Genomic DNA, 23,289 nt, shown 5'->3' with positions numbered 1-23,289 from the left:
TGTGAAGTTTCAAGTTTTGGTGACCCAAAGCTTGGTATGTGACTGTAGGTCTGGCCTGTAAACACTGTAGGCTACTTCACAGACTGTGCCCGCTTCCTCTGCTTTGCCAGCTTGCCAAGTGCCAATCTCTGTACACTCACAAGCTCACTTCTTTCATGAGCAGGCTGATAAGAGCCAACAGCGGTGCATGGTGGGAGTCAGCATCTAGAGTCCAAGTCCCAAGCAGCAGGATACCTGCATCTTTTGGCCAGCCACAGTCCCTTGGGTCTGTCTGTGGTTTCATTTCTTACTAAATGGGGAAAATAATTGGCATTTTCTGATGTCCTTGGTTCAGTGTAAGCTAATCAATAAATGTGACCTACCATGTTATCAGAATGAAGAACACAAACCATGTATGATCATCTCAACAGACATAGGTAAACAAAGCATGTGAGGAAAACCAACATCTTTTCATTAAAAACACTCAACAGGGGCTGGTGCTATGGCTCAACAGGCTAATCCTCTACCTTCAAGTGCTGGCATGCCATGTGGGCACTGGTTCATGTCCTGGCTGCTCCATTTCACATCCAGCTCCCTGCTTGTGGCCTAGGAAAGCAGCAGAGGATGGCTCAAGGTTTTCGACCCCTGCACCCGCATCAGAGACCCAGAAGAAGCTCTTGGCTCCTGGCTTCAGATTGGCTCAGCTCTAGCCATGGCAGCCATTTGGAAAGCAAAAGATGAAAGATCTTTCTCTGTCTCTCCTCTGTAAATTTGTCTTTCAGAAAACAAACCAAACCAAAAAAACCACTCACCAGAAGAAATGCATCACAACACAAAGGAAGCCAATTTTGACAAGCCCTGGTGGCCTCATACTCAGTGCTACCAAGTTCAAGGTTATTTTTCCAAGATCTGGAACCAGACGGAGATGTTCACTCTGTTCACGCCTATTCCAGGCAGAACGGCCAAGCAGGAAGAAATAGAAGACGTCCAAGTTACAACTGCTTCTTAAGTGCATGACACATGTAAGGAACACCCTAACAAGTTATGTTTTTATTTTAAAACTTTACTATTATTTTAAATATGGAATGCTTCACAAATTTGCAATGTTATCCTTTTGCAGGGGCCAATCTTCTCTGTATCATTCCAGTTTTAGTATGTGTGCTGCCAAAGCGAGCACGAGGAACTCATTTTTATTGGAAAGGCAGACTTACAGAGAAGAGACAGAAAGATTTTCTGCCGTCTGGCTCACAACCCAAATGGCCTCAACAGCCAGAGCTAAGCTGATCTCAAGCCAGGAACTTCCTCCAGATCTCATGGGTACAGGGTCTCAAGCCCTTAAGCCATCCTCTACTGTTTTCCCAGGTCACAAGCAGGGAGTTGGATGGGAAGTGGAGCAGCCGGGACACGAACCGGCACCCATATGGTCTGCCAAGTGTGCAAAGCGTGACTTTAGCCACTAGGCTATAGCATGGGGCCCCACAAGTTATATTTTTAGTAGGAGAGATGGGAGGAGCCAAAGGGGAGGGCCTGTGCCTCCCAGGTGCCCCGGATGAGATCTGAGGTGAAGGATCCAAGGGTGTGCCCCAACTGGTGCTCCTCAATAATCCCCTCACTGCCCCTGCCCCACTGGTCTCGCTGTAATGCAGGTTCTGATTCCGTGGAAGGGTCCTAGACTTTGTACTTCTAGCACTCCTGAGGGATCCCAGGGTGCTGGCCACAGACGTGAGGAAAGCACAGAGGGGCAAGTGTAGGCAGGGAGGGTTAGCACAAGCCTCAGGCGGAGGTCTGAGGCCCGGCTGCACCACCTGCCTCAGGGCTCCCAGCTGCAGTGCGGGTTCCGGCCCTCGCCACCCTCTTGCTTTTTCAGACAGCTGGAGCACCTAGCCCCCCAGGCCCAGACAGAGGCCTTTCCCTTGCTCTGTCGGGCACTTCTGTCAGGGAAGGGAGCCATGCCTAGGCCAGCTCCTGCCCCGGGCTCTGGGGGTAGTGCTGCCCAGGGACAGCAGTCCCCAGGACGGACCCCGAGGAATAGACAGGCTTGTTCCCTCACTCCAGTGCTGCTTCCCAAGGCCAGGGCTGACAGCAGCTCCCGCCTGAGGGTCCACTATTGCCACACTGTGAAGCAGCTTGCACTCGATTACAGATCAGCGGGTAAGCCACTGCTTAAGAAGCTGGCATCTCACGTCTGTGTGCTGGTTTTAATTCCAGCTGCTCTGCTTCAGTCCAGCTCCCTATTAATACGCCTGGGAAGCAGTAGCCAGGGGCCCAGGTCCTGGGGCTCCCTGCCACCTCCACAGGAGACCTGGATGGAGTCCCAGGCTCCTGGTTCGGCCTGGACCAGCACCAGCTGTTGCAGTCATTTGGGGAGTAAACCAGCAGATGGAAGCTCTCTATCATGCTGCCTTTTGAATAAACAAATCTTTAAAAAGCAAAACAAAACAAAAAACACCACCAATAGTGAGGGATGTATTGAGTTAAAAAATCTCGCTCAGCTAAAGCTCTCACTTCCTCTTTCCAGTTGCTTGTAGCCATTCAGGAACTACACACAGATTATTTCAAGAGCAGTGAAGATCACGTGAATTTCATTTCTTAAGAAAAGAGACTTACTGACTTATTTAAAAGGCAGAGCACTAGACGATGCAAAACATACAACTTCCTGGTTCACTCCCAAAAGGTTGCAACAGTCAGAGCTGAGCCAGGATGAAGTCAGCAACAAAGAGCTCTGGCTAGATCTTGTGTGGACAGTAGGGGCCCGTGTCCTTGGACCATCCTCTCCTGTCTTCCACGGGCACTAGCAGGAAGCTGAATCGGAAGCAGAAGCAGTCAGGACCTGAACTTGCACCAATAGGAGATACAGGCAGCACAAGTGGCTGCTTAGCCCACTACGTGTGAATCTTGAAAAACAAAATGCAGACCACTGGTGGCCACTAGCTTGCAATTTCTGTACTAAGTCTTAACCTTCCTCATCACCACCTGTAGGACCTAACAATCCCCAGGGGAAGGGAGGTGGCCAGTTTGAGTCGGACACTGACCACGTAAAGCTCATCTCCAGAGTGGCAATGACCTGGGATCTTCAGGGCAGACACCTGAAGCACCTGGGGTGGACTGTTAGCTTTACGGATGACTAACCGAAGAGCCAACGGTGTTAGAAAACAGGGCACATGGTCGGCCAGGTTTAAAAGGGCAGGATAGTGGTGCTGCATGTTAAGCTGTCACTAGTGTTGCTAACATCCTATATCAACAGTGTTGGAGGTCCAGACTCCTACTAATGTGTCTGGAAAGGCAAGAGATGACAGGGCAAGTTCCGGGGTCCCTGCCACCCACAGCGGAGACCTGGCCATTGCAGCCACTTGGGAAGCGACCCAGCGACAGAAGAGCTGTTCCTTTCAAATAAAACAAAAGGCAAGGGCAGAGCAGTCATCTGCTCTTAGGGAAAGTGGACATTTATCTGCCAATGACCTTGGCCTCCACTGTGCCTCCCGCCCGGCCTCCCCACACTCCACTTCTTCATCTGTCCAGCTGCTCACGGCAGATGGCCTTCCCGTCAAGTCTGGGGAATCTGCACTCGGTACATCTGAGCACCACCTATTAGTAAGCTTCTGACCTCAGAATTTTCCTAAGGACTAAAACAGAACACATAATAAAACTGGCTGGCGCAGCATTTGGCAGAGGGCTCAAGGCCCACTCACCATTCTCTTGGAGGGCCTGATCTTTGCCATAAAGCCCCAAGGCTTATAATTACAGTGAATGCCAGGCGGCCCAAGGCACCTGATCCTGGCTTAAGGAACAGCACTTCCGTAACAGTGCCAGAGTGAGAGGATGAGCGTGGACCGTCAGCAGCCACTAAGGCAGTTCCCTGGGGAGAGTGAAGGGCTCAGTGCCAAGCAGGAAGGAGCAGGGTCTCTGTTCCTAGGACATGCCGCTGCATGCCCAGGATGGAAAACTGCACTCCGGACATTGCGGATCCTGTCTGGGAAGGTCAGCGCGGCAGGCTATGCTGCTGCCTGGCATGCCTGCATATGTATCAGAGGGCCTAGTTCTATTACTGGCTAAGAAAAAAAAAAAGGCTGTATTTTTATGTGAAAGTTACAGAAAGGGAGTGGGGGGGGCAGAGAAAGGCACACAAGCACACACACCTTCCAGCCACTGGTTCACTCCCCAGATGACCATGTGTGCGTCTCTCTCACACATACACACAAGCACACACACCTTCCAGCCCAGCCCAGTCCAGTCCCTGGTTCACTACCCAAATCTCTCTCTCTCTCTCTCACACACACACACACACACACCCCCCCCTTCAAGTCGCTGGTTCAATCCCCAAATGACCGTGTGTGTGTGTGTCTCTCTCTCACAGATACACACAAACACACCCCTCCTCCAGCCGCTGGCTGGTTCACTCCCCAAATGACAGTCTCTCTCACACACACACACACACACCCTTCCAGCCACTGGTTCACTTTCCAGATGACACACACACATACACACACACCCTTCCAGCCACTGGTTTACTTTCCAAATGACTGTCCCAGCTGAGCAAGGCTGAAGCCAGGAGCATATGGCTCGTTCTGGGTCTCCTATATGGGAGGCAGAAATTCAAGCACTTGAGTGAGCATCTACTATTGCCCAGTGCACACTCAGCAAGCAGCTGCAAAGGGAATGTAGCTGGGACCTGAACCCCGAGGTCCCAAAATGACACAGCAATCTTAACGGCTATGCAAAATGCCTGCCATGTTCTGTTCCCTTTTGATTTTTTTTCCCTACCAGCAGCATCAATGTCTTGGTGGGGGGCAGTGTTGTGGTGCAGGGCTCATCTCATGTGAACCCTGGTTCAAGTCCTGGCAGCTCCAACTTCGATCCAGCTCCCGGCTGATGTGCCTGGGAGAGCAGGGAAAGATGGCCGAAGTGCTGGACTCCGCACCTCCCATGTGGAATACCCGGATGCAGCTCCAGGCTGCTGGCTTTGGCCTGGGCCAGCGCCTGCTGTGCAGCCACTTGGGGTGGAGGGGGTTAAACAGCAGATAGAAAATCTTTGTAATTTTTTCAAATAAATAATAAATCTTTTTTTTTTTAAAGATTAACTCATTTTTGTTGGAAAGTCAAATATTCAGAGAGGGAGAGACAGAGAGGAGGATCTTCCGTCTGATGATTCACTCCCCAAGTGACCACAATGGCCGGAGCTGAGCTGATCCGAAGCCAGGAGCCTCTTCCAGGTCTCCCACGTGGGTGCAGGGTCCCAAGCTTTGGGCCGTCCTCGTCTGCTTTCCCAGGTCCCAAACAGGGAGCTGGACGGGAAGCGGGGTGTCAGGACATAAACCAGTGCCCATATGGAATCCCGGGCGCGTACAAGGCGAGGACTTCAGCTGCTAGGCTACTGCGCCTGGCCCAATAATAAATCTTAAAAAAAAAAAAAAAAAATTGGGTTTGGCCAAAGCCTGGTGGTCGTGAGTTTTGCTTGCACATACTGTCGGCAAAGCTTTCCGCGTCACCTCTCCTCCAGATGGCCCAGCACCCCCTCTGACCACAAGCACCTCACTTGAGAGGACGCCCCAGGCCCCGGAGCCACTTCCTGAGAAGCCTTTTCTTCTTCACATACCTCATCCTGTGGGGCTCTTCAAATCCTGTCAACAGTGGCTGCAAGGTTTGTCTTCCTTCTTCTTTTTAAAAAATATTTTACCTTTATAAGAATAGCAGAATTACAGAGAGGAGACAGAAAGATCTTTCATCTGCTGGTTCACTCCTCAAATGGCTGCAATGGCTGGAGCTGAGCTGATCCGAAGCCAGGGGTCAGGAGCTTCCTCTGGGTCTCCCACGCGGGTGCAGGGTCCCAAAGCTTTGGACCATCCTCTACTGCTTTCCCAGGCCACAAGCAGGGAGCTGGATGGGAAGCTGAGCAGCTAGGATATGAACTGGCATGCATCCGGGGTGCTGGCGCCACAAAGAGGCTTGGCCTACTATGCCATGGCACAGGCTATCTCCCAACCTTGCCATCTCCAGCCTAGACCCCTGCCAGCCTCCAGATGCACATGCACAATGGTGCCTCCTGAGTACACACAATGCTACCATCTCCCAAACTCAACCCATGTTCCCCCAAACAGCCTTCTGAACCTCAAGGAATGGCCTGCCCAAGCTTCTGGCTGCCCCAGAGCACGACCTCACAGCATGACTGGAAAGCAGAGTCCGACCCGCAATGTCAGTTACCTGACAATAAAAGTAGCCCTGGTAGTGTGATCACAGATACCTTCAAACCATGAAAATGTTTTTTGGAATATATTTAAAATTCACTCAAAAAGTCTAGTATTGAGATTCTTACATTTTAATTTGCTGTGTTGAAGTCACATTTTGAAAGCTAAGAAACAGAATCAACCCAAGGAAATCCAGCCGCTGTTCAAGTTGGCCGAGCCTGGCCAGTGTTCATAGAATGACATCGTAAGGGTTAGCAAGAGGTAGCAGCCCCAAACCGAAACCACTGATGCCCGTTCTCCTAAGGCAACAGCCAAAAGCCCACTCCACAAAGGCAAGAAAAGCAAACACTTTGATGTATAAAGGACATAATGACCCAAACTCTACACTGGGGAACCGAACCAGAGCCGATCAAAAAGGGTGAACAGATACAGATAAAATGCTTACATTCTAAAGCTTATGGTGGTCTAAAACACTGCTAGCTGCTGTTTCTAAGAAAGCAAGCAGAAGATATTACAAATGGACCCACACAGAAAGAAGAAATATGTGCAGGGGATCAGATCTTCGGATCTTTTCAAAATAAATTACGTAGTAATGAGAAATCAGACCTACTTCATTCTTCCATTTGCCACAAGGACAAACTGGCAACGAAGACTACTGCAAAGAAAACTCAGAAAAGAGCGGGTGACGACCTTCTGCACCCTGTAACGGCCTCCTCACTGCCAGTTAACACCCCTCTTCTTCCATGACATGTATCCACGTGCAAAAACTTGTGAGAGCTTCTGCCAGGGCCAGGAGATTAAATAAAAGAGAGCACGTCCTAATTAGCTACTTGTGAGCCCCGCTGGCATTTCTGGAACAGCCTCCTGGAACCCAGCCACTGGTTGTTAAGCATCTACGAGCTGCAGAAGGCCTTCTCTGTCCGCCACTGTTTCAGCTCAGCATCTCAGAGCTGCGTGCAGTGCCATTGGTGACTCCCCTCGGGGCTCAGGTGGGTGCTAATCATCAAAGTCTGGAATGTCATCGTAGGAGTAGCCACGGTAGCCTTTGGATGCATAGTAGGCGATGCGCAGGTGGTAAAATCCTGGCAGGAACACCAGGATGCCGATGATCAGCACGGGAACGGCTCGGTCTGCCCCCTGGTGGCAGAAGGAAGCAAAGCACAAAGAATCATTCCCAAGCACTTTCATCCAGTAGTACACCAGCAGAGGAAAAGGGTCTTTCACTCCTGAATATAAATTGCAGAAACACAGCACAGTGTTACAAATCCAGAGACAAATTCTCCACTGTCATCCAAAGACACATATTGGCTTATTTCTTCTTGCTCCTTTTTTAAAAGTCTTACTTGTGATCATGGCATATTCCACGTCCAATCTCTAGGGCAAGGTCTTCATGTGTGATAAGGTGCCACAGTATGCAATATTCCAAGAAAATGGACATACTACAACTTCAGCTAACTATTTCTCACTCACCTTTATTTTTTTAATGGAATTTTTTAAAAAGTGTATTTATTTTTAACTGGAAAGGCAGATATACAGAGAAAAAGAGACACCGGTCTCCCAAATGAGTTCAGGGTCCCAAGGCTTTGGGCCATCCTTTATGGCTTCCCCAGGCCACAAGCAGGAAGCTGGATGGGAAGTGGGGCAGCCAGGACATGAACTGGTGCCCACATAAAATCCTGGTGGATGCAAGGGCAAGGATTTAGCCACTAGGCTATCGTGCTGGACCCTCTTTTTCATTTTTGATAATTTCCATTAGGTTGCACTAAGCTTTTTTCCCAGCAACTATTTTTATAGACCTATAACTATAAATGTTGATGGGGCAAAGTGTGATAATTCAGAACATGCACCACCATAAACCTAGGTGGTTTTTCCTGCCTTTCAGATTCTTGAAGTGGATTCCCATAGGCACATTTCACAGGTGCAACACACAGGGTCAGGCCTGAGCTCGGCCCCGAAGAGCTCCGACTCGGGCAGGGGGGTGGACAATTTTTACAAGTGCAGGCAGGGGGCCCGGCGGCGTGGCCTAGTGGCTAAGGTCCTCGCCTTGAACACGCCGGGATCCCATATGGTCACCAGTTCTAATCCCGGCAGCTCCACTTCCTCTATCTCTCCTCTTCTCTGTATATCTGACTTTGTAATAAAAATAAAATAGATCTTTAAAAAAAACAAGCGCAGGCAGGGACTGTGCTGGTTCCTGCCTCTGCAGCTGCGCAGAAGGAGCGACAAAGCCAAGAGACGAGGTCAAAGAATGCATGTCCCTTTAGAAGCTCACCTGTCTGCCTGGTTTCCTAAGCTGCGGTTTATACAGTTAAATTTACTCTTCCTTTTCTTCCTGATTTCCCCCACTGTTTCTTTTACTAAAGATTGATTTCTGAGTTACACAGGAGGGAGAGTCAGAGACAGAAGCCTTAGTGCCACGCCCTCCTGGGCTTCAGCCGGTTCTCCCACGTGGGTGGCAGGGGCCCCAGCGCCTGCACCATCCTCCACCATTAGCAGGGAGCTAGATCACAAGGCGAGCAACCAGGACTTGCACTGGCGCCCATACGCTGGCTTTGCAGGTAACAGTGACACCAGATATGCCATTTTCTCTCAGGAATAATATTTAAACAAGGTAGACTGACACATTACCTAACCTGTATAGTTTTGGTGGCTTCAACCACAAACAGGAAAAGAAGTATTTACCTCACACGGTTATTGTAAAAACCAAATGAAGTAAGACATGTAAAGCAAGCGGCTCCAGGTGGTACAAAATGCTCAAACATGTGAGCTTAAAACAGGGACGGAATGTGGACAGAGTCCTCTGAACCACAGACAACACGAACACCAAAAAGGCCAAGTCTGAAACTCTCAACTGACACACCGGGTATTACTTTGGGTATTTTACATACTCTGCTTTTTCTTTCTTAAAGACTCATTCTATTTTTATTGGAAAGTCAGATATACAAAGAGGAGGAGAGACAGAGTGGAAGCTCTTCCGTCCATTGATTCACTCCCCAAGTGACTGCAATGGCTGGTGCTGCGCCGAACTGAAGCCAGGAGCCAGGAACCTCTTCCAGGTCTCCCACGCGGGTGCAGGGTCCCAAGGCTTTGGGCCGTCCTCGACTGCTTTCCCAGGCCACAAGCAGGGAGTTGGATGGGAAGTGGAGCTGCCAGGATATGAACCTGGTGCCCATACGGTCTGGAAAAGCAGCAGAGGATGGCCTAAAGCCTTGGGAACCTGCATTCATGTGGGAGACCCAGAAGAAGCTGGCTTCAAATTGGCTCAGTTCCAGCCATTGTGGCCACTTAGGGAGTGAACCAGCAAATGAAAGACCTTTCCCTGTCTCTCCTTCTCTCTGTAAATCTGATCTTCCTTTCCAATAAAAATAAATCTTAAAAAAGAAAAAAAGCAGCAGAAACAGCCAGGAGCCCAGAGCTTGCTGAGTCTCCCGTGTGGGCTCAGGGCCAAGCATGTGGGCCACCCTCCATGGCTTTCCCATGTGCACACGCAGGGAACTGGATCAGAACTGGAGCAGTGGAAACCTGAACTAGCGCCCACATGGGATACCAGTGCCACAGGCCCACAGGCCATGGCTTTACCTACTAGGCCACAGCACTGGCCCTGTGTTACTGTTTCAAAGCTATCACTTGTGTATAACGTGGAATAAGACAAGGAGTTCATGGATAGCATGGGAGCTGACATACACATGTAACAAAATGGAAAATAGAAGATCAGGGGAATGACCTCTATCAGAATTCTAGACTGGCCACCTGCTCCAGACTCTGGCTTCCTGACAGGGATGCCCCACTGCCAAGACCCTGAACCCCTTGCTCCTGGCCCAGCTCCAGCCATCATGGGCATTTGGGGCGGTGAACTCGTGCACACAGGCTGTTTCCGTCTCCCGAATGATGAATAAATAAAACTTTTAGGAGCTAGTATTGCGGCAGGGTGCAGCACACTGCTTCTTACAGTGCTGGTGTCCTATACTGGAGTGTTGGTTCAAGTTTTGGCTACTCTGCTTCTTCGGATCTAACTGCCTGCTTTCCCAGCAAGGGAGCAGACGATCGCCTGGGTGCTTGGCCCCTGCCACCCATGTGGAAGACCAGATGGAGTGCCTGACTCCTGCCTTCAGCCTGGTCCAGCCCCAACTGCTGTGGCCATCTGAGGAATTCATTAGTGGCAGGAGAAGCTCTCCCTGATGCTCTTTCAAATAAATATATACCTGAAAAAAAGCAAAAACTTATAATCTCTAATTTGCATTGGAAGTGTCAACATGAAAGTTTTTGGGGACTCGTGGGGTGGCATAGCAAGCTAATCCTCTGCATATGCTTCACATATGGGTGCTAATTTGAGTTCCCACTGCTTCACTTCTGATTCAGCTCCCTGCTAATGACCTGGGAAAGCAGTGGAGGCTTGATGAAGGCCTGGCGCCCTTGTATCCATGTGGGAGAACAGGAAGAAGTTCCTGCGTCCTGGCTTTGGACCAGCCCAGCTCTGGGCTGGGGAGTAAAAAAAGTGGGTGGGAGATTTCTGTCTCTCCTTCTCTTTCTTTGTAACTCTGAATCAAGTAAAAATAAATAAATCTTTTGTTTACTTGCTTAATTTTGTACTAGAAAGGCAGACTTCACAGACAGAAGGAGACAGAAACATCTTCTATCTGCTGGCTTACTCTCTAAGCGACTGTGACAGCCAGAGCTGAGCCACTCGATCTGAAGCCAGGAGCCAGGAGCTTCTTCAGGGTCTCCCACATGGGTACAGGTTCCCAAGGCTTTGGGCCATTCTCTGTCACTTTCCCAGGCCACAAGCAGGGAGCTGGATGAGAAGTAGAGCAGGCAGGACATGAACTGGTGCCCATAAGGAATGCCAGTACTTTCAGACAGATGATTAGCCAACTGAGCCATTGTATAAGGCCCAAAAATATATAAATCTTTAAGAAGAAAAAGAGGATTTTCTCTTATTCCTATAAAATATCTATTTACTGTGATGGAAGGTACCTAGCAACAATGACAATCCCACAGTGATGAGTAGCCATCAACGCCCAGCCAACAGGAGGAGCGCAGGGCTGCTGCAGGGAGGGGCTCTCCGCACCGGGAGCAGGAAGCACCCAGGCAGGCTAGAGGAAACCACTGCTGCAGGAGGCATGGATGCTAGCAAGCCCACCTCTGCCTACTGCTGCCTCCCACCACGCAGGGACCATGGGAGAAACCTGGGGCCCAGAGAAAGAGAAATGTGTGTTGTAATCAGAGAACACGCTATGAAGGAAACCCTTTTCTTTGTCCTGCAAATCCAGAAGCAGCCCAGCTCCGGCTGCCGTGGGTGGACCAAAGGCCGAAGGCCCACCCTCCCACCCAGCAGACCCCAACGTACCCCCTTGCTGATGTAGCCCGCCAGCAGGAGCGAGCCGATGATGATGAGAAAGGCACCAATCAGGAACAGCACGGTGGCAAGTGCGATGGCCTTGTACGGGATCTTCGGAGGGCTTTTCTTAAACTGAAGGAAACAGACACAAGACCCTTGACCTGACACTTACTCTTAGCTAAAAGGCCGAGACAACAAGATCCCTGAAAACAATGTGAGGGCGCGAGGCTAACACGCTTGGAAACAGAGAGGATGCCAGGAGCAAAGAGGCATTCCTTCCATCCTGAAGGACCTCCCGCCACCCAGGGCAGCTCTGGAGGGAGCGGAGAGTCATACCAGGAAAGCCACCTGCGGCTGTGGCGCTACAGCCCCTGGGGGGGTACTCGTGGCCACCCATCCCTGCCGGCTCCACCCTCGGCCCGTCTCCACCCACTGCACCCCAAGGAACTACAAACTATCTGATATGCTCAGTGGTCCACCAAACGTAACTACCAGGTGCTTGGCACATGGATGGCAGTACCAATAAATGGGCATTAAGGAATGACTACCGTGCTACAAAGAAGGAAAGACTAGGGTTCCTGGAGCTCAAAATCGACTCAGCGCACAGACTTCAGACAGAGGCATTCTGCTTTTTTCATGGAGCGAGGAAGCTGCCTTCGGGGTAAATTTAATTGAGGGTTAAAACTCAAGACAAATTTCCCGAGGTCTGGCTGACACCTGGCCCAACTGGCTGCCGGCTTCCCACATCTATTTCTTCCTCTCATGCCAGCGCAGGTTCATCTCTGCTGAAAGGGACATGGCTCCTGGGACCTTCTCAATCACACAGCCCCACCTAGAATATTCCACCCTATGGAGAAGTGGGCAAAAGGAGGTGCTATTTGCTATTTTATAAACAATGGTCTCAGAAGGATGTAAACTTAGAAGTAGCCACTATTTTACTTTTTGTCACAAAGAATACCTTTAATAAATTGCATCGCATGACATCGGGGAAGCAGGAAGGTCCCCACCAGCTGCTGCCTTCAGCAGTTACCTTCTCCCTTAAAAAGATGAACTGACTTTGACTAAAGTGCAAATCAACACAATCCGTAAAAAAGAATTTTATTTCAAAAGAACATAAGCTTATTACTAGTATTAGCTTTCGGGTAAGCTAGATAAAAATCTGCCCACTAGAGTCCTGGTGTTATGTCTGAAGACGGACAATAGAGATGGACAGCAATGGAATTGGTCTTAGAGTGCCTTACTGTGAGCCGTGGCTGAGGGACGCAGAGCTGAATGGACAGGGGTTGGCTAACCACCCCCCACGGAAGGGCTGCGACCCCTCCTGCCCTCACCTGGAGGTCGATGTAGCCATCGTCTGTGCTGGAGAGTCGCGAGTACTTCACCTTACTGCTGGGGATTCCAGCAGCCAGGTTAGTGCGAGAGGGCATCATCACGCGGCCGTGGCGACGGCCTGAAAACCAAGCCGGAGAACACCTGCTACCTTCCGCAATGCTCTGCGCCTCAGCCAGTGGGTTCAAGTCAGGCTTTACTGTTCTTCCCCTCTGACACGGTGAGACGCCATTTCAGAGAGGACTTCCAGTCCAGTTCACCAAAAGGCCATGTCTACCTTGCCACCAACCCTCTCTGACATCACAGAGCAGGTGAAGAGGCTTGAACCCAGGTGGATGTCATGTCCACACTTTGAACCACCCTGTTGCAGCTTTGCCTGTCCCAGCTTCCTTAGAGAACAGAGCCGGGCAACTGTCTCGGTGCCGGGGAGGCAGAAGGTGGGATCAAATTCACCCCTGGTTGGCGTGCTGCCCACTTCTGGAAGGGTTCCCTTCCTTCCATGCGGAGGACAGGCAGGGCTTCGTGTTGTAATCTGGACAGGCTAACGGCTCACGCACTACCCCAGCACTGCCACTGCCCCACCCGGATGCTGCCAAATGATATCATCGCCCAAATTACGTTTTTAGTTACCAAAAATAAGTATTTTAAAAAAAATACATTTTACTGTTGAAAATATTCAAAGCAGAGTATGATACCATGGCTACTGGGTCACTACCAGTCTAAGAGACTCTAAACGACCGATTTTAACTTTGATAAACTGGTAACCTGTATCCTTTACCTGCTTACGGTGACAAACTCACACGAACAACGTACAAAAACCTATTTGGGGCCAGTGCGGTGGTTCAATTGGCTAATACTCCCCTTTCAAGCACTGGCATCCCATACGGACATTGGTTCATGTCCCGGTGGCTCCACTTCCCATCCAGCTCCCTGCTTGTGGCCTGGGAAAGCAGTCGAGGACAGCTCAAAGCCTTGGGACCCTGCACCCACGTGGGAGACCTGGAAGAAGCTCCTGGTTTCAGATTAGATTAGCTCAGCTCTAACCTTTGAGCCACGTGGGGCGTGAACCAGTAGATGGGAGATATTTCTCTCTCAGTCTCTCCCTCGCTCTCTCTGTAACTCTCTAAAGTAAAATAAATAAATTAATTAAAAAGGAAACCACCATATTGACATCAAAGGTACTTGAACTTTTTAAATTCTCAGGTTTTTCTTTTTTTTTTTAATTGGAAAGATGTACAGAAAGCATGTTTCATCTAATGGTTTAATACTCAAGTAGCTGCAACAGCTGGAGCTCTGCCAATCCGAAACCAGGAGCCTCTTCTGGGTCTCCCACACGGCTGCAGGGTCCCAAGGCATTGGGCTGTCCTGAATTGCTTTCCCAGGCCCAGCTGGATGGGAAGCTGGAACAGCCAGAGTATGAACTGGTGCCCATTTGGGATCACAGCGCATGCAAGCGGAGGACTACAGCCACTAGGCTGCTGTACTGGGCCCAGTAGTTGAATTTTTAAAGAGCAAGCATAATTTAAATAGAGAAAATTTATTTCAGCAAGGGCCTTCCATACTACACACTGACCTTTCTCAGGTGTTTTGTGAATTAGCACCATCATCAGTAACGGTAACACCCAGCCTCGGTAAGGTCCAGGCACTGTTTTAAATGTCTCACACAGACTTAATCCGTCAATCCACAAGCTGTCTTAAATGGCTTATAGGCCATGCAAAGTAAGTAGCACTGTAAGCCAAATGTGTTCACGACACGTCTGTTTTTTATCCAATCCAAGCAGGTTCAGAAATCGAGTCGACATACTATTTTAACGGGGTTATTTCACCGTGCATCAAGGTATTTAGTTTTTTGACCCTGATTCCATGGTTATTTCTAAGTTCAATTTTATGAAACTGAGTTCAAACTCCTTATAGGGCAAACCGATCCTATCGGATTTGAATTTACGTCTGTCACCAACTATTCAGGCACCCGTCACCAGAATAACGAAAAAAACCCGCAGTGAGGGGCGGGAGACACGAACGTTCATGCCCGCCCGCCGCAGCTCCTCCCGCCGGCCTCCACACCTTACCAGGAACAGACCCGAGGAGAAGCCGACGGCGCCGGAGCCGGGGCGGGGGCTCCCGGAGGGCTCCCGGAGGGGACCGGGCGCGGGCCGCTCGCCTCACCGGAGCTCCGCGCCCGCCAGCATGGCGCGGCCGCGCCCAGCCAACGGCCTCCCGCCGGAAGGGGCGCGCCGGACGTGGCGTCACCCGCTGCGACGCCCGCCTTCCCTAGGGGGTCGGCGTCAGCCCCATGCCGGTCCCCGGCCCCGGCGGCGACCCCACGTCCGCGCTCCCGGAGCCGGGGGCCCTCGGGTGGCCATCGGACGCCGAGCGAGCCCGTTGCTGTCCGCGGGGAGCGGAAGTCAGCCCGTCAGTGCCTCGGGAAGCCTGCTGGGACACGGCGGCGGCCACCCCCGACTGCACCCTGGCGTGGCTTAAGACGCTTCTGGAAGTGCTGGCTGTAACGGCACGAGGAGCCGAATCCTGACGAAGGGGAGTCCTGGGCTGGTCACTTTTGTGCCCAAGCTCAGCTAAGATAGTAACTACTGGGGGGAGGTCTAACCCCGGTATGAGTTACCTCACCAGCCCACCAGCAAGATACTGCAACAAGGATTGTTCTCAGTTGTGGCGTGCAGCTTCAGCAGCTGACACCAGAATCCTATCTGGGTAGCCCAACTCCCATCTACTCCACTTACAGTAAGCCAGATCCCTGCTAATAATTTTTTTTCCTTAAGATACTTTTGGGCCCAGTGCCGTAGCCTAGAGGCCAAGGTCCTTGCCTAGCACGCACCAGGATCCCATATAGGCGCAAGTTCTAATCCCAGTGGCTCTGCTTCCGGCCTGGGAAAACTGTCCAGGACGGCCCAAAGCCTTGGGACCCTGTGCCGGTGTGGGAGATCTGGAGGAGGCTCCTGGCCAGCTCAGCTCTGGCGGACTAGTCTTCCTATCTCTCCTCTGTGCCTTACTTTCCAGTAAGTAAGTTTGGAAAGTCAGATCTAGAGGGGAGACAGATCTTCATCCACTGGTTTGAGTGGCCGCAGCTAGGCTGATCCAAAGCCAGGAGCTTCTTTCAGGTCTCCCATGTGAGTACAAAGTCCCAAAGCCTTGTGCCACCTCCTGCTTTCCCAGGTTACAATTAGGGGGCTGCGCGGTAAGTGGAGCTGCTGGGACAACAACCAGTGCATGCAGGGAAAGGATTTGGCCACTAGGCTCTTAAGATTATTAAATGGCGCAAGTTCTTGGGTCCCAGCCAGAGTGGGAGATGTTGACAGAATTTCAGACTCCTAGCTTTGGCCTGGCCCAGCTCTGGCTTCACGATCACACGGGAAGCATATTGGTATATGCAAGATCTGCAATCTGAAATTAAGGGCGTGGTACAGTTGCCTAGTTGCTGAAGTTCTTGCCTTGCACACACTGGGACCCCATATGGGCGCCGGTTCTAATCCCGGCAGCCCCGCTTCCCATCCAACTCCCTGCCTGTGTCCCAGCAAAGCAGTTGAAGATGGTCCAAAGCCTTGGGACCCTGCACCCACGTGGGAGACCTTGGAAGAGGCTCCTGGCTTCAGATTGGCGCAGTTCCGGCCGTTGTGGTCACTTGGGGAGTCAGTGGACAGAATATCTTCCTGTCTGTACACCTGCCTGTCCAATAAAATTGTAAAAAAATCTAAAACCAAAACCCAACTCAGGAGATCACTAGGACAGGTACAAATGAAGACACTGCTGTGTGACACTTGCAATTCAGATAACTTTATTTAAATTGAGCAATCTTAAACTGCATTCAGATTTAAGACCCTTGTTACAAAAATTACGAGCATTTCTAAGGCAGAGGTATTCTAAGTTAACAAGATCAGATTTGACTTTGGATTTTAAACAAATTGTAGAAAATGAAGGGAAATAGGTTATTTACAGGAAATATCTACATATGTACTCAGAAAGTTAAGCATTTGGTGAAAGGAAAGGCTCCAGGACACTGGCATCTCAGAAGCACTTCTCAAAGAGCTCAGTTTATCTTCTTGGGTTTTTCATGCCTAAGACCCTTCTTCATCCTCGATCTTGGGGGCCAAGTAATACTTCAGATGTCCCATGTCAGCAATTTTATATTCTACAACTGAAAGCAGACAGGAAGTTAGTTAATTATGGCTAGTAAGTATTACACGTTAGCAACAAACAAGACTGGAATTCACAGTCTTACCAAGGGGAACATCTGCTGACATGCTGAGCGTTACTGTAGGAGAAAGTGGAGTTGCTTTTGTGAAGAAGTTCAGGTACCTCAGTGCAAAAGTTAGCTGCACTGGCTCATTCATGTCAATGGAAACCTGCAAGAGAGAGCAAGGCTCACACCAAGATCTGAACAGACAGGCAGTGCGTCATGGTGGGCAGACCAGCCACTCAGGAGGCTGGCGTCCCACAGGGACTGCACTTCCCATCCAGCTCGTCGCTAAGGTGTCTGGGAAGGCAGAGGATGATCCAAGTGCGAGGGCTTTGCACACACACAAGTCGCAGAAGAAGTTCTGAGTTTCCGACTTCAGTCAGGCCCTGGCCTCGCCATGGTAGCCATTTAGAATGTGAACCAGCAAGATACCTCAGGTGATCATTTTATGATGTGGAACATTTCTACCAAGTGTTTTTTAATCACAAAGTTAACTCTGCAAACCAGGTCAGTTTAATGGCTCTAGAACCCCACTGCCAGTGTCCAGACAACCTTGTGCTTCCTAGCAGCCACACCGCCACTTAGGAAGTCCTCATCTCCCAGCTGCGGGGCAAACAGGAGCAACAAGCCCTGACAGCTGTAGCTACCAGCTTACAGCCAACAGTTAACACAGGCACTAGAAAGTTCTGTGACCAACCATTTTGTTTCTTCAACAGAATGCAAATGGAGGTAGTGGGCTGAAAGAATGAACCTGAGTGAATTTCAATGTCTGATTTTGAAAGTGGACAAAGGTTGGAATTTAAGTCAAAAGATGTTTTAAACATTCAGTTTCACCTTCCTTTAAACTTGAGAGTGACCATACACACACAAGACAAGAAAATAGCATTTACCCTGTGCTAAGCACTTTGAGTGTTTGTCATTAATTGTCTTTTATTTACATTACAGTTGACCTGAGGTTCAGGCCAGCAAGTAAGCCTTAAACTCCCTCAGTCTGACTCCTAAGCCAAGTCCAGGGGCTTGTGAAAGCTCAGAACTTGCATTCAGTGGATGGTGCTTACAACCGGGCACAAGTTAACAGGCTTACTTTGGTGCAATTTTTAATCCATGCAGTATTCTCCCATTACATGTCCCCCCTAGATTTTAAGACTCCTTCACAAATCACTTGAAAATTAACAGTAGCAAAATTTTCAGTTTGCACCAGTTAACAATCTCATCTGTTATAGCTACAATTCTCTTCAAAAACACTAAGAAATTTAAAATTTTACTACTCACAGCTTCTTCTTCTTTATCGACATTACTTGTTTGCGACAACTTAATGTTTCCATTTCCCAGTTCTCCACTGGCAGAAAATTTCACCCCATCTTTTGCACAGGATATTACAACAGCATCTCCAATATGGCTCAAGTCTCGGCATATGCGTGCAAACTCACCAGATGGCATTTTCACTACACAGCTGTACTCTTGTTCCTATAAACCAAACTTAAAGATTAGCTGCCACAACCTTGACATTCTCATTGCAAGCAAAATTTTAAAAGTGTACTTTTACAGCCCAAGTGCGTAAGGGAGACAGATGGACCCACGAGCTACTAGGGGAGTGAGGCAGTGGCTCAAGGTCTTTCCTGCCCGAGTTTGTCGGTCTGCCTCTTAAATAAATGAGCAATTAAAAAATAAGTAGATGCATATATAAAACAAGTGTGCTGTTTAAGAACAATGCATAAGGTCTCTTCCTGGTCATTCTCTGGAATCGGGTCAGGACAGCATCAGGGTTGGGCATGGGAATGTGGCACAGGCTTTCCTACTTTCCAAAAATCAGCGGAGTTCACGAGGCAGCCGAAGCACCACACAGCTGCTTTCATTTAGTGGCAATACACCCAAGCTAATCAAGTTCTAGCATAGCTGTAAGATTTACTCAGAAAAGCATGCTAAGGAAAAAAAATGTACGGAATGTGCAAATAAGCATTCTGCAATTAAAAACTGAAATTAACCAACACTGAACTTTAGACTGCTACAATAGAGTAAAATGACAAGCATGTCAATACCAAATACTAATATCTGTGGATATGGGGGCCGAGGGTGGTAGCCTAGAGGCACGCCGGGATCCCATATGGGCACCAGTTCTAATCCTGGCAGTCCTGCTTCCCATCCAGCTCTGTGCTTGTGGCCTGGGAAAGCAGTTAAAACAGCCCAAATCCTTGGGACCCTGCACCCACCGATGGGGATCCGGGCTCCTGGCTTTGGTTAAAGCTCAGTTCTGGCCGCTTGGGGAACGAATCAACATTCTTTGCAACATGTTAGGAAGTAGGCCTTAGGTGGTATTAACACATTTCACTTAACTATCCCGACTGTATACAATCAGAAAATGCTACTCACAGGAATTCCCAGCTGTTCGACATCTAAATCCATTAATTTCATTTCATAGTCTGAAACTTTCTCCTGATCTACCAAAAGAAAAAAAAAAAAACCAACAAATCCGTTATTCAAGAACATTATGCTTTAGTTACGCTGTGAACCTCACGACCACCACGATCACATTCCTCACGCACTCGCGGCATTTTCATCTTGCGTAGCACAAGGTTCAGACTTACTCGGTGCTTCGAACACCAGCGCCAAGGTGTCGGCATTGTCCTCAGCCCTCAGGGTGATGATGTCCTCGTTTCCAGCGCATTTCAGAATCTTGGACATGCTACAACACACAGGCCCAGCATGTTATTCCACCACCTGCCCCTTGTCTGGATTCCCAGCGCCTCCTCTCAGCAGGCTATGGGGGGAACAGGTGATGGGGGCTTGCGACCGGCAGGTCCGGCATCATTCAGGAATGCAACCTGCTCCCACCGGTTCGGGTTCACCTCCGGATAGGATACACCCAAGCTGGGCTTAGGTGAAAGCCAGGGAATGCCTCGCGAGCAACTGTCCCCGCCACCCACCCACGATTTGCACAGGCCCGGTACGACTTCGTGATGAACACCCAGCAACATCCTTGGACCCAAGAGGGGTGACAGGGCCCGTCACGGAGCGGTCCAAGGTGCCCACTCGAGGGCAAGGAGCTAAGCCACGGGCCTTTTCCCGCCACCGCCCGCTTTTGTGGCTTTGGCGCGGAAAGCGCCGGTCCGCGCGGCTGCCAGCGCGCGCTTTTCGGGGTCCCGCCCCCCGACGACGCCGCAGGCCAATGGGAAGGCGCCGAGGGCCCGCGGCAGCCAATGAGCGCGCGGCTGGCGGCTCTCCCGCCACGAGCCGGGGTGGGGAGGATGGCGGCGGGCCAGTCCCGGGGAGCCGGCGAGCCGGCGCTCACCTGGTCAGGTTCACGCCCATGGCCAGGTTGCGGTCGCAGCGGTACGTGTCGAAGCCCTCGGAGCGCAGGGTGAGCTGCACCAGCGAGACGTGGGACGAGTCCATGCTCTGCAGGTTCACGCCACCCGAGCTGATATCCCAGCAGGCCTCGTTGATGAGGTCCTTGAGCGCTTCCAGCACCTTCTTCAAGATGGAGCCCTGCACCAGGCGTGCCTCAAACATGGTGGCGGGTCGTAAGGTCGTGGCCGATGCGAAGCTCAGGACGGACGGCCGTACGCGGCGGGCTCCACGGAGGACTCAGACCCACAAGGACCGCGACCCGTGAGCGGCGCAGGCAGCCGTTTAATGCCGCCGCGTCCGTCAGCGCGCGCTCCTCCCCTGCACCCCGAGCTGCGGCGTCAGCACGCCGCCCCGCCCACGCACGAGCGCTAGGGCCAATCGCGTCACAGCTCTGCGCAGGGCCCGCCCTCGCCCGACTCGCCATTGGAGGCTGCCGCGCAGGGGCGGGGCCGATCTCGCGCGCCTCGGGAGGGCGCCCGGTGACGTAGTGCCAGGCTCCCCGCGGTTTCGTGCAGTTCCGGAAGCGGCGCGCGAGGCATGCCCGGGCATCGGGGTCCCTGTCCGAGAAGCGCTGACCACCCGGTCAGCCGCTTACAGAGGGTCCAGCCGTGCAAGCCCGAGAGCGTCTAGTTCTCTGGAAGCATCTCTGGCCCCCAGCGTACACACCCCGAGATGATAGCATTTCTTGATTGTTTATTAAATCTTTTCTGCATTTCTAAAAAGAAATAGGTCCACGTTTCTACAGAGTATGGTGTGTATGTCTGTTGGATAGGGTGCCTGCTACAGGGTGATGTAACGTCCCTTGGAGGAAACTTAATTGACCGATTCCCACAGTTACTACAAACACGGTTGGGCATTTGGGGGCTTGTTTGGGAAATCAGTTCCCTGCAGTGGTGCTGAGTGGAGGGGTCCTCACGGAATACCCTGATACATGCTACTAGTTGGCCTCTAAAAGATTGTCATTTATATCCTAGCCCACATTGTGTGTGACCGTGCTCATTTTCTTCATGGCGTATTAAATATTTTGTTTTTAAATCTGTATTCAAGTGTGTGAAAAGTTATTGTCCCTATTGATTGAAAACATTTTATGAGTATATGTTATGCTAATTGTTTCTCTAAAACACAGAAACATAACAAGCACTTAAAGTATGTGGACAGGTGGATGGAAGATTTTAGTTTGGTGTAAAGATTTTCAAATCCATGTATGTTTGGGTTCTTCAGAAAATTCAAAGAAAATGTATATTGTGTAAAAACTTTCAATTTTGCACCAAAATAAACTTATGCTTTAATATCATTTTTCATATACTTTATTTAAAGATTTATTTCAAAGGCAAAACGACTGAAAGGGAGCGCTCCCCCCCACACACACACACTGTCTTCCATCTGCTGGCTCACATCCCCGGTGCATGCAACAGCCAGGAGCCTGGTGCTGCACCCAGGTCTCCCACACGGGTGGGTGGCAGGCACCGGACCACCTGACCGTCAACTGGATCCACAGCAGTCACAATTCAACTTGAAACACCACCATGACATGCGGGCGTAGCGAGCCGTGGCTTACTCGGCTGGGCCACAGCTCTCACACGTCCACAAGCTTTTTTTTTTTTTTTTTTTTTTTTTTATTACAAAGTCAGATATACAGAGAGGAGGAGAGACAGAGAGGAAGATCCTCCATCTGATGATTCACTCCCCAAGTGAGCCGCAATGGGCCGGTCCGCGCCGGTCCGAAGCCAGGAACCTGGAACTTCTTTCCGGGTCTCCCACACGTGGGTGCAGCATCCCAATGCATTGGGCCGTCCTCGACTGCTTTCCCAGGCCACAAGCAGGGAACTGGATGGGAAGTGGAGCTGCCGGGATTAGAACCAGCGCCCATATGGGATCCCGGGACGTTCAAGGCGAGGACTTTAGCCGCTAGGCCAGACCGCCGGGCCCGTCCACAAGCTTTCTGAAGTGCCTTAGAGGAGACTTGCTTGTTGCTATTTGTGCTGTGTTTACTGCATTTCTCTTTAGTAGCTATTAATATCTTGGCCTGTAGAATTCTTCAGCTCTCTACTACCTACTTAGGTACTTAGGTACGAGTTTAGTTATTTTTTTGTTAGTCCTTAGTGTATTGGAAATGCAGAAAGAGCAGAAGCCTTGTGTCCACTGGTTTTTTCCCCACATCTGCACCAACCGAGGCTGGGCCAGAAGAAAGCCAGGGGGCCGACTCCATCTGACTCTCGCACAAGGTAGGGTCCCGACTGCCTGAGCCATCTGCAGTTGCTTCCCAGGACGCGCTAGCAGGAAGCTGGATGGGGAGTGCAGTAACTGGATCTTGAACAGCGACTTTGTTTTGTACAAGTGGCAGGTTAAGGCCCGGCGGCGTGGCCTAGTGACTAAAGTCCTCACCTTGAACACACTGGGATCCCTTATGGACGCCGGTTCTAATCCTGGCTGCTCCACTTCCCATCTAGCTCCCTGCCTGTTGCCTGGGAAAGCAGTCGAGGACGGCCCAAAGCCTTGGGACCCTGCACCCACGTGGGAGACCAGGCTCTAGGCTTCGGATCAGCACAACACCAGCCATTGCGGTCACTTGGGGAGTGAATCACTGGACGGAAGATCTTCCTCTCTGTATATCTGACTTTGCAATAAAAACAAATAAATCTTCAAAAGAAATGGAATAGTCATTGCAGTAATAGCTGTCTGCTTATACTGTCTTTATGTTCTGGGGGCTGGCAGTTGCATGTTAGTAACCACACAGCACCTGAAAAGAACAGAACCAACCAAGGAATGTGAGAAGCAGTGGCTGTCCCTCAGATCTGTGCCAACCCTGGAAGAATTGACCCCCGCATAACTGAGAACAGGAGGGAGGAGAGAGAGCAGCGTGGTGGAAAGCCCTTCTCAGGGAGAAGCGGGAGGAGACTTGTCGTTTTGAAGAAATGCTC

General features: G+C 50.4%; 2 protein-coding genes and 1 non-coding gene across 3 annotated transcripts; all 3 read right to left on the bottom strand.

Annotated features, from left to right (window-relative positions):
• Window positions 1–1,053: 1,053 nt before the first annotated feature.
• LOC118760222 (U6 spliceosomal RNA) lies at window positions 1,054–1,156 on the bottom strand. The gene has a single exon (XR_004996658.2). It is a non-coding gene; the product is annotated as a U6 spliceosomal RNA (small nuclear RNA).
• Window positions 1,157–6,233: 5,077 nt separating this feature from the next.
• On the bottom strand, window positions 6,234–14,976 carry TMEM230 (transmembrane protein 230). The gene is made up of 4 exons (XM_004593341.3): window positions 14,898–14,976; window positions 12,831–12,949; window positions 11,509–11,631; window positions 6,234–7,298 (listed from the first exon to the last, which is right to left on the bottom strand). Exons 2-4 carry the CDS (start codon window positions 12,927–12,929, stop codon window positions 7,158–7,160), a joined length of 363 nt encoding a protein of 120 aa, XP_004593398.2. The 5' UTR covers window positions 12,930–12,949; window positions 14,898–14,976; the 3' UTR covers window positions 6,234–7,157.
• Window positions 14,977–16,595: 1,619 nt separating this feature from the next.
• PCNA (proliferating cell nuclear antigen) lies at window positions 16,596–20,785 on the bottom strand. Its single transcript, XM_058679339.1, has 6 exons — window positions 20,310–20,785; window positions 19,606–19,703; window positions 19,391–19,458; window positions 18,293–18,487; window positions 17,063–17,186; window positions 16,596–16,978 (listed from the first exon to the last, which is right to left on the bottom strand). The coding sequence occupies exons 1-6, from the start codon at window positions 20,528–20,530 to the stop codon at window positions 16,899–16,901; spliced, it is 786 nt and encodes a 261-aa protein (XP_058535322.1). The 5' UTR covers window positions 20,531–20,785; the 3' UTR covers window positions 16,596–16,898.
• Window positions 20,786–23,289: the final 2,504 nt, after the last annotated feature.

Source organism: Ochotona princeps, chromosome 22, assembly GCF_030435755.1.
Source record: "Ochotona princeps isolate mOchPri1 chromosome 22, mOchPri1.hap1, whole genome shotgun sequence".
Taxonomy (NCBI): domain Eukaryota; kingdom Metazoa; phylum Chordata; class Mammalia; order Lagomorpha; family Ochotonidae; genus Ochotona; species Ochotona princeps.
This window is presented reverse-complemented; position numbering and strand designations above follow the sequence as displayed.